Source organism: Diadema setosum, chromosome 5, assembly GCF_964275005.1.
Source record: "Diadema setosum chromosome 5, eeDiaSeto1, whole genome shotgun sequence".
Classification (NCBI taxonomy): Eukaryota; Metazoa; Echinodermata; class Echinoidea; order Diadematoida; family Diadematidae; genus Diadema; species Diadema setosum.
Window position 1 is genome coordinate 17,749,859 of NC_092689.1, and position 11,180 is coordinate 17,761,038.

General features: G+C 37.1%; 1 protein-coding gene across 1 annotated transcript; it reads right to left on the reverse strand.

Moving 5' to 3' along the window:
• Nucleotides 1-4,295: 4,295 nt before the first annotated feature.
• On the reverse strand, nt 4,296-6,782 carry LOC140228758 (uncharacterized). Its single transcript, XM_072309035.1, has one exon. It carries the CDS (start codon nt 6,780-6,782, stop codon nt 4,296-4,298), a length of 2,487 nt encoding a protein of 828 aa, XP_072165136.1.
• Nucleotides 6,783-11,180: the final 4,398 nt, after the last annotated feature.

Sequence of the window (11,180 nt, forward strand, 5' to 3'; positions counted from 1 at the left end):
TAACTGACATTTTTTTTTTCTTAAATCTGTCAAAGGTATAAATGTTACAGTACAATGGGTTAGCTACTCACAAGGGCTTTTCCTTTCTTGCTGCTTCCCCTCCAGTGGCAATCTCTTTGTATGTAGTCATACCGCCACATTATTTCTATACTTATATGTCCTATGAATTTTTCTCTTTTTGTATCTCATTTTGTACATTCATGTTTTATTGTATGCTCTGCATATTTTTAATGCTTGGTGCAAAATAAACTAAACTGAAACTAAAACTGATATCTAAAGAGGGAGAAATAGGAGCCCTCCACCATATTGAATGCTAAATGTATTATGTTTAGATACAAAAGGTTGAAGGAGTGACAACATTCAAAATATTGATTTATCATTTGATATTTTTTTTTTAGAGTGAGAGAGCGCCATCACTAGCAGAGTTGCACTTGTTCAGAGCATCACCTTAGACATTAAATTTTACATCGCTACTCTACAATCAAGATGTCAATACATTTACACTACTGTATCGTGTGTGATTAGCGTTGCAGAATGGTAATTTCGAGGTAAAGTATGTGTACGCCGGTAGGTATTGGGGTTTGTGATCATGATTTCAATGCAGTTATCGTTATACGGTATTTGCATCAGAGTGTGACAGTGTACAAGAGTGCGTATTCACTTCTGAATTTGCATGTCTTTTTTTGTGTAACGTTCATAATTTTAGTGGTACCTGTCCGATTTCAATACAATTGCCTCTGACCTTCATTGTTAAATAGACTCCTCTTTAGTGCTAGTCAGTTTATATCGGGTATAGAATTCTCGTTGCTGTCGCGACTGCTATTTTCAAGTCAAAAAGGTAAGTTAAGCGCCCATAATTCCTTCACTTGCTTCAGACTGACAAGTTCACACTGAATCTTAATCGAAAGATTGGTAAGATTACATTCATGTTTATGCACAGTGTAAGTATAGGCCTAATCGCTACACATGCACACTTAAATAATCGTCTCTATTACACTATGGGGCCTCTTAGACATCAGGAAATTACAGAAATGTATCGGTTGGTGGCATATAGTACAGAAACTACATGTGTCGTAGTTTGCGTGTGTGTGTGTGTGTGTGTGTGTGTGTGTGTATGTATGTGCTAAAATATAATTTCTTTTAACGAGTCCCTGATGAAAACGGAGGTGACCAAGTAGGGAGCTGGAAGTAATAAGGGCTGAAATAAATTGAGTGTCATGTGACACTCGAAATTATTATGATGCCCAAGAGAGAGAACGATGGAAACATAAAACAATTTAATTCATGATATCGTGCAAGTTAAAGGGAACGTCCACACTATGACAGCGGTGGTTGTGAAGTAGGCCTACTAGTATAGTAAATTTAAACTGACAACACATTGCAGCTGTCATTACAATGATCATTCAAATCACTCAAAAGTCGTGGAATTTTAGATGTTGAACTTGCAGGAATAGGTATTACGAGAGAACGGGAAAAATAACGCAGTCGGGGCCCTGTTTTATGAAGAGTTATAATTGATTATATAATTGATTATATAATTGATTTCTATGATAAGTCTATGGCAGCCTGTGTGATAAGGAAATTTATCATCGATTATATCTTTTGATAAGACGGGGCCCAGGATGCTAACAGTAATGATGTTTAGGAACGTACGTATATACGTATAAATAAATAAATAATTGTATATATATATATATATATATATATATATATATTATGTGTGTGTGTGTGTGTGTGTGTGTAATTTTGTATATGGTATAGATAGATATCATTCTAATCATGAAGAATAAGGTCTGGAAATCTACACTGATGTTACGCATTAAGTAGTATATTTTAGGAATAACTACTTTTAATTCAATTCAATTCAATAGTTTATTTATTACTTTTACATTTAAAAAAAGATTAAAATAAAGGGACGCGCATGGACACGGATTTATCAAAAAGAGTAAACACGTCCTGATATACTAGTAAGTTTTCATTTGTAGTGGTCATATAAGAAGTATCATTCTGTCACACATTACTGTACATCTTCTTCACAACAGGGTGCCCTCGTATCATCAAGCACGCCCTCTGCGTCAATGGTGCATTTAGCATGTTGCTATTCACATAAAAAAAGTATTCAATCTTACATTACGTGTCTTTTTGAAGGCAATTTAAAAAAAGAACCAAAACGAAAGAAAAACAAAACATATGAAGTGTATCTTGATTGTGATACAGACTAATGATAGTTGTCAGTGTATCTTGATTGTGATACAGACTAATGATAGTTGTCAGAATCAATCATGTCGGAGCAAATGCTAATCTCACATAAACTTTTTTAAATCTTTGGACTTGCTATAAGTGACGTAAAATGTGGTATAAAGGATTGTGAAGACGTCTAAATTTGTTAATTGTGACATAATTGACATTGACATAAATTGTGGAATAAAGGAATGTAACGATGACACCGACCATCATTCAAAATCTTTCATGAAGTGTTTAGTTTGCCTGGGAGTAGCAACAACAAAAAAGTGAAATAAAGTGAAAAGCTACATGTATTGAAACTGAATTTGATCTAAGGTAAGATCATGAATAAAAAGGACCCATAAATGTCCAAATTACATTTCACGCAAAATGCAACGTCAAATCGACTTTTAATTTTCAAACATGTTCAAGTAGAATCATGTTACACGTGCACAGAAATAAGATACCCGTCACCTTTACATTGACATAACGAACCAAAAATGTGTAAATTATAATACACGTGACTACAGGCAAGTATTGCATACAAATTCAAAATACGAAGATTGTCTCTTGCAAAAGGCATTGCATGATAAATACTATTTATGATATTCAATACTCTGCAATTAAAACAAAAATCCACACTCATACTTCATACATTATTGCTGGTATCTCAATTTCCTATGAATGATCTGATTGTGTTTTGGTGAAAGATTGCAGTCTTTTGGAAGAAACATTACATTCCAAGTAAATTATCGATTCATTTCATAATCTTTTATGTTTTGGGGAGTTGGACTGACTCAACGTCTGTTCAGAATATGTATTAGATTAGATTTGTACTACATGCGACCGGACTGAAAGTTCTATTTCTTCTACAAGACTTTATTCCAAAAAATATGAAAAAGGACACGCATCTCATGCATGAATGTTACAGTGAAATAACCACATTGGTTATTTTATCATTCATTAGAAACTATGCCTCTATTAATGATTTGTAAAGCGGTGAAAGTGACTATAGTGGACATTGTAGACGTCTTTTTACTTAAGAGCCATCTTCAAAGCAACAGCAGCCAATATTCTGTTTTTTTTTTCAACTGCAAGAAAGCTCTGACACATCATCACTGCAATGTCTCAAAAAGTCAGCATCGACAAAAAAAAAACAACAACAACAAATTAACTCCACCCATTTTCATGATACAATGCAAATATTTCGAATCCTGGTTATATCACAGTCACCCCTATGGCTGTGAAAGCTACCACTGTGGTTGAATTTTGCACGATTCCCTGGTAAAAGATTAATCGATGGATACAGATTGTACATGTTTCGTATTCCTCGTCGATTATGAAAACTTGTGAAAGAACAACAGACTTAAAAAAAAAAAAAAGTAAACTCGCTTGATTGTGCGCGGCTATGTGCATTACGACATAAGGTTCTTCCCGTACATCCTTCTTGAGATTTGGGCAGAATACCAAAATTGAACAGAATCATGGTTACGACACTGAGGAGTACAGAAACAAATATTAACAAAAATTTTGGATGCAGTGATACAAAGATAAGAATAACAATGGTATATTATGTATTCACTCCCTAAGAAAGTATGTGACGTCGAATCTGTGGCTGTCTTTTCAACTAAATCCCAGTTGACTTGATTTGAATTGTGAAGATATTGTTATGTTGCTTACTTTTGCACTGCTATAGAGAAAGTTAAAAAAAAACCAGAAGAAAACAAACATTCTTTATTCAAAGTTTGTTGTTTGGTTAGCAGGTGACCCAAACCCTCATCATTCTTGGTCTTTGATATATATCTACAAATAAATACATGTATAAAAAAGACGACCATGCAGTTAAATAAGACACTCGACAGGTGCCAAATGACACAAAAAGTTTCAGCTTTGCACAGCAGTTTTTTCATATTTGGTCATTGCTGTTTTGTAAATTCCACACAATGGGCGATTTGCCAGGAGAAAATCATGTGGGGAGGGAGAGGGAAGCGTATTAAGTCCTGATTATCATTTGATAAATAAATGAAAACAAATTGCACTTCAAGTCTTTAAAATTCTTGCAAGAATTCTCATTAAGCTTTGCCCTGATTCACAGCGGGACTAACAAATTCTACTTTTTGCGTGTTCAGAGGAACTCGTTTGGTTGTCAATAGTGCTGGCTTTGAACCAAGTAACCGAGGTTTCCTCGTCTGAGCATCAGAAGTCTTTCCGGCTCCGTCCGGAATCCTCGCTAAAATTTCCAGCGATCGGCTTCTAAAGGTGGTTGTGGGTGCTTGTTTGGTTGCAAGGTCGGTGTTTGCGAGTTCCAGTTGCGTAATGGATGGTTTTGCGTCAGAAAAGTCACCTTTCTCTTTTTGAATGGCTCCTATTAATGGTTTTGATATATCATTGTCAACGTTGGTGAAGTTGCCGTGTTCAATTATCTCGCTGGCAACAGACTGCGTCTCCATTTGCGCGTCTATGTCATACTGTCCTTTCCTTTCCAAGTCCATCTCTTGCCCTCCCCTTACCCCTGGTTTATCAACAGTGGCTTTGTTACCCTTCACGGTAACAAAACTCGTTGACTTCAGGGTGGTGTCGCAATTCTGTCCCTCCGGCATGATGGTAAGGATGGGCACAGGCTCCCCAACATCAGTCTTCTTCGCTGCTGTCCTCGTTTCATTTTTCCTCACCTCGGCTACTGGGTCACTTCCTGTGATCTCAGTCGCCGCCGTGACGGTACCCCTCGGCCCCTTGGTGTTATTTTGCTTCTCTTTGGCCGGTTCGACGGACATGTGCACTACCATCTCAGGCAAGGACGCACTGGCTAGCGTCAGGGCTGCATCAACGGGTGTGGTCGGTGGCTGATGAGGCACCGTGTAGATCTTGGACGGTGACGCGTTCTCGATTATCGCTTGCTGCTCCCTGTACTGCCGCTGGAGTTCAGCCATCTCATCAATCTCATATTTTGCCTTCTGCTCCACTGGTGCCTGCATGATCCTTCCACCTGTTACCGTCATGGCATTTCTACCCTGCCGACTGCTCAAGCTCCTGCGGGCCTTGGACCGCATTCTGTCATTCACTACATGGGTAATATTCGCTTGTAGCTGTATTTCTTTTGGTTCGTTCGTCATCGGCCTTTCTAGCTCTTGATTCACAGAGACTCCCCCAGGCATCGACTGAGAACCAAGTCTCATAAAAACATTTGAGCGTTCTTGCTCGCGCTTGAAGTTGTACATGGGATACTGCATGCGTAGTTTGTGTCGATCTAGATCAAGAAAATTACTGGGTAGTTGTTCTCGCAGATGCTGGCTAATGTCTACTGTCGCCACCTTTTTTGCCGCCCTCGTATACAACCTCTGCAGTTCCGGGGGAAGGTCTGGGCTACAGACTGTGACGCTATTGGCCGGAGTGATCCCTCCCGTTGGATCGGTCCTACCTGACGGACCAGTTGGTCTTGGGGAGAGTCCATCAGAGTTTGCTTCAACAACCAACCTCTTTTGCTTGGTATCGGCGGTGAGCATATCTTCAAGACTTCTCGTCCGCGGTCTCTTCTCCTTATTACTAGACACCCACACTTGGCTCTGGCTATGTAGCATGTCTTTTTTGCTTGTCATTGTATCCGACCGCTGTAGCATTGACATCAGCGAAACCTTCTGCAGATATTCGCTGTAAGACATTTTTCCCGTGCGCACCGACGCTGCCCATTTTCCCAGCAACACTTTTCGCGTCATCTCATCCGGGACGTCCTTAGGCGTCTGGAGCTGTGATGTGCAGACGTGTTTAAGAGCGGGCTGACAGAGTGGTTGAAGTTCTGGGAGATTGGCATTGTCATCCTGCGTTGTGCTGTTGGCGTCCAGCAAGTCGTCTAGATCGGACAAAGCAAAGTTAAGTTGCTGGACTTGTGGCGTGTTTGTCCGTGACACTGCGTCAATCACTGTCGCATCTATGCCGCTAATGGCGTCTCCTGTAGGAAGAGTTAACCTGGCAGTATTTGGAGGCGTATTTTTCAGTTCAATCTTCTGCGTAGATATTTGTTGGAATAGCTTACCGTCGTATCGCGCCTTCTCATTCCTCTGACGTTGGCGGGTTTTCAGCGACGGCTCCTGAACAATCTTCCAGTTGTTACCGTTTCGATCGCGAATCTCCATGATACTAGGAAGACGCAGCTCTTCGTCGGGTTCCACAATCCCCGTTGTACCGAGAGGCTTTGCCCGCGGAGATGTCTGCGTGCCGCTTCCATCGCCTACGGCCTCCTTTAGCTGTTCCTTCAAGTTTTGCGTAGCTTGTTTGATGAATTCATTCGACCCACTGACGGGAATCATACTTCTCAGGTTGGAAAGTGGTGGAAGTTTGATGTCAACACATTCGTGGAGATCATTTCTCTCTGTTTCTTTCTTTTTCATGATTCGTTTCACTGATTTGTTATCGTGATTTGCATTAGATCCAAACATTCCGGGATTGCTCTTGGTAATCAGTTCATCGGCATCGTAGCTCTTCCCCTTACAAGTGCAGTGTTGCTTGTGCAGCGCCCTGTTGATGCTGTTCGTGAAGAGTTGAAGGAATACGCCCGTCTGCATGTCATTGTGCTCGGATGGCTTGCGACTCGGTGTGGGCACGCGAGGGCGCTGTGCGATATCCTTCCATTGCTGGGTAATGGTGTCTTGGTAGCTGCAGAGGAGATTGAGAGACAAAATATACACTCGTGTTATAAGTATATCTTACATGTACTAGTACTATGACTGATGTAGACAAGACATTAATGGTAATGACGATGATGATGGAACTGCCGTCGTTATTTTGTTTTTGTCAACGAAAGTGAATGAAAGACTTTGTGGTGAAGATTAACAGTCTCTGAAACGTTTATAGAAAGAGTACATGTAACATCTTTTGTAGGAATCCAAATTGCATTAGGCGCAAAATTGGCTTAATTTTTAAGTTAAGATACTTTGTTCCAAGGCATGTTCTCATGCTTTTATATAAATTCTTTATACAATCACATATAATTTATGGAATTGAAGTATGGGGAAGTACCTACAGAAGCCACCTAAATTGTATATTTTTAGCACAAAAAATGGCCGTGAGAGCAATTACATTACAAGTTCTAGGCCATTATTCACCAGTCTAGGAGTGCTAGATGTTTTTAACCAGCATAAGCTTGCAGTGTCAACCTTTGTATATGATCTACACAAGGGACATTTACCACATTCTGTAACGCAATATTATGAGCCAAAGAATCATGCATACAGGACTAGAGGCAAAGATCATTCCATGCTTAGACTCCCGAAATGTAAAACGACACATGGTACATTTTCTATATCTTTTGTCGGGTCAAAGTTTTGGAATAGTTTGCCCAAAAATACTCAGGAGGAAAGAACAAGATCCTCATTTTCGAAGAAACCTAAAAAATCACTAGTTAAATGAAGTTTAGTGAAGAAAAGAATATTCAGTGTTTAGTTTAATGTATTTTTTATAGTACAGTTACTTTAAAAAAGTAGACCTTGCAATAAGCAGCTTAATATAATGGGAGAACTTCTCGACTAGCACTTGTGCTAACTTTTGGTTCCCCTTTTAACAACATTATCTTCTGTTTTTCTATTTTTTTTTTCAGAACCTTTGTCTGTGCGTATTTCTATATTACATACTTATTCACACTCTTTGCCTTTTCAGTGATAAATGTATCACAACGAAACTAAATCTATTATACCACATGTATTCTTATGTAAGATTAATATAAGTATGTAAAATATATGCTTGCATAGCTGTAAGAACCTTGTACAAAATCATTGTATTCTCATTAAAAAAAATCATGTTATTGTATCTTACCCTATGGAATTTCATGTTATCATATTCACATGTATGTTGTTAATAAACTCAAACTCTTATCTATCTTATCTATCTTATCTATCTTATTTAAGAAAGAATGAGTATCAATGTGAATGTATGCAATATGCGTGTCTTGTTCTACCTTGTTCTTGATTTTCTTTTCTTTCTCTCTAATTGTAAGGAGCCAGACTATTACTTATAACGGTGATTAAAAACACTTAATTTTTTTTTTTTTTACTAATCTTACACCAACGTTATTTGAGGAAAAAGATAGTGGACTGGAATCAAATTCTGTATTGTATTAGGAATATCGAATGTATGCCTATCTACAAGTTTAACAGAAGGAATGAGTAGCAAGATTTTATACCTTCATATTTTATATCTTCACTAATATAGTGTCACGACATAGTATGGGTAAATGGTGTTACTAACTACAAATAGCGATAGATGGTATTAAGTAAATATCAATATTGTTGAAATATTTCATGTTGATTTATTGACATAACATGAACAGAAATATCCACAGGGGAAACTTACGCAATGTCAAAGACCAAGACGGTTATAGTTAAATGTAAGAATAACAACGACACCTGCAAGAACACTTAGTGGTTATGATAGCATAGTGATTGATGTGATAATAGAAGAAATAATGTTCAGAAGGGTGAGGATAATAACAACATGAGGAATGTAAGAAAAAGAATATGTCATTATAAATTAGCCCCGAACCCTCACAGACCGCTTGTGTAAACACAAAACAAAACAAAACTACAATTGTTATTAGTGTACAAAATTAACAACTTTGTTACATGACATGTATATGAGGATGTACATTTACATATTCATATATTAGTCAGTGTACGGTATCAATAGATTTGTTATTTACAAGTATATACTTTTACATATTCCTATACCTGAATGATATTTTAGAAAAATTTCTTTAACGACTGTCTTATGGAAAACGAAAAAGTAATAACGTATATGCATCCTATAAATGCAATGTTTCCGGCCATGCTATAAGACATGTTGGCTCCTTTCTTTATTGAATGTCTGTTTAGCTTATTAGCAGTTGTTTGCAAGCACGCCTATGATGATGAATTACAAAGACAGGCCTTCTATAACGGTCAAATAAGAATATTGATACATAATTTATACCAAAAAATGCTGGAAATTATCTATTTGCACCAGAATAAGATATCCCACTGAAGAGCTAATTATCCGTGGCAAAGTGACTGGCGTTGAGTTACCTGGAGCCAACGTTACACTCTTAACAACAACAACAACAACGACAATAACAAAAACAACAACAACGACAACGACAACAACAACAAACGCTTGCCGTATACTTATTTCATGAAGCAGAAACAAGTACATCGTGATTACTTAGAGCGAGACAAACTGTATTGCGACGTGTTTAGCACGCCATAATGTGTTAAAGTGAGTGGAGGAAAAAAGGACGAATGATGCTAGGTCGAAACGAAGAGAAACATGACAAATATTATTTTCCAATAATAACAAATAGAAAATAAAAAGACACGAAATCTTCCAAACAAGGAGAATAGGACTGAAACATTCTTCGGGAATATAAGAGCAACTGTTCAATTTTTCATTTGTATTTGCCTCAGTAACGTCAATATCTACGCCTGGAATTGTGCATGTAGGCCCTATATTATGTTGGAATACATTGTCAAGATTTCTGGATGGTATTGCCTTATGTGGGCTAGTATGCAAGTATAAAGGAAGAATGCAGTTTTATCATTTTCATCATTGTTTGATTTTGCTTCGTTTTTTCCTCTCCCTAAAGTGAAAAAAAAAATCCTCACGAAATATTAAAATCTGACAATTTTGATTGTGTGTAATCATTCGTAAACAATGTATTTCAAAACAACACGATGTAGCGAAATTATGAAGGTTTATAGACCCTTGTATTGCATATCATATTTCCCGCTTTTCATCAAAACGTGTCTGTATACTCGTGACATTTTTGCAACAATTCATAATTGCAACAATTCATATCATTCATGAAGAGTTTTAAAGTCTGGAGTGTCTTCCACAGCAAACATGAACTGACCACCCTGAAATGGGGAAAAATCATAAGCTCACAATGTGATTGCTAGCAAGACTTTCATGCGGTTCAGAACTCAGAAGTTATAATAATTACTCTTAATGTTTCAATAAATTAGTGGCAGTCAAAATGTGCAGTATTGTTTGTGCTCTTGATTTTCTGTATTTTAGATAGAAATAACTCCTTGTCTTAAAATTAGCACAAACTACACAGCACGTATATTACCAGTCACACGACTTTGGTGGACGAGCCTTCCGATGCATTCAAAGCCTCAAATTTAGACGTAAACTGAAGGACATTATTGATAAGTAAAATATTGTGTTAAAACAAAACGCCAAGCTGTTATATTCTTGCTCTTTCTCTGTCTAAAAAAAAAAAAAAAAAACGTGTTATGATCATATACATCATCTAGTAAGATTATGTTCAATACTCTCCAAACAGTTCGATGTGTTGTTCTTATCATCTTTGAATTGTTTGCCTATGTTATAGAACTTTCAGTAAGTTCACAATGTTGATTTGATCAATTACAAATCAATATTGGATTCAACGTTTCTATGCGACGGATATGAAGAAAATAAAATCCTTAACTGACTTAACACAACGCTATAATTCATCTAATTTCTGCTTATTTTGATAGAAAACACAAATATTTTGTGCTACCTCGGATACACATATGTAATGTTCGTCATTTGATTTGTGTGTGTGTGTGTGTGTGTGTGTGTGTGTGTGTGTGTGTGTGTGTGAAATTTACTGATTTCACCATCAAAACTGAATTCTTAAAATCAAAATTCTTCAATAAAGTGAATCTAAAAATCTAAATTGTATGAATTCTTATTGATGTCTAATTTAAGGAAAAGTATAATACTGACGCTTTTCTCGTGTAAAACTCCAGTGTTGTCATAAAATATAGAATCTCATAACAATACAGAACCGGAGGTATTATTCATTGTTTTTCAGTTTATTATCTGACTTATCCAGAGGGTATCGCTATATTATCAACTGAATTCATATAATGAAATGAAATGAAAAGACAAGTATAAAAGTGAACTTTTCGTCGGAAATCTCATTAAATGCAGTTTGAAAAAATTAA

Coding starts and splice junctions, on each gene's coding strand:
- LOC140228758 (XM_072309035.1), bottom strand. CDS start 6,782: ATGCAGACGGGCGTATTCCTTCAACTCTTCACGAACAGCATCAACAGG.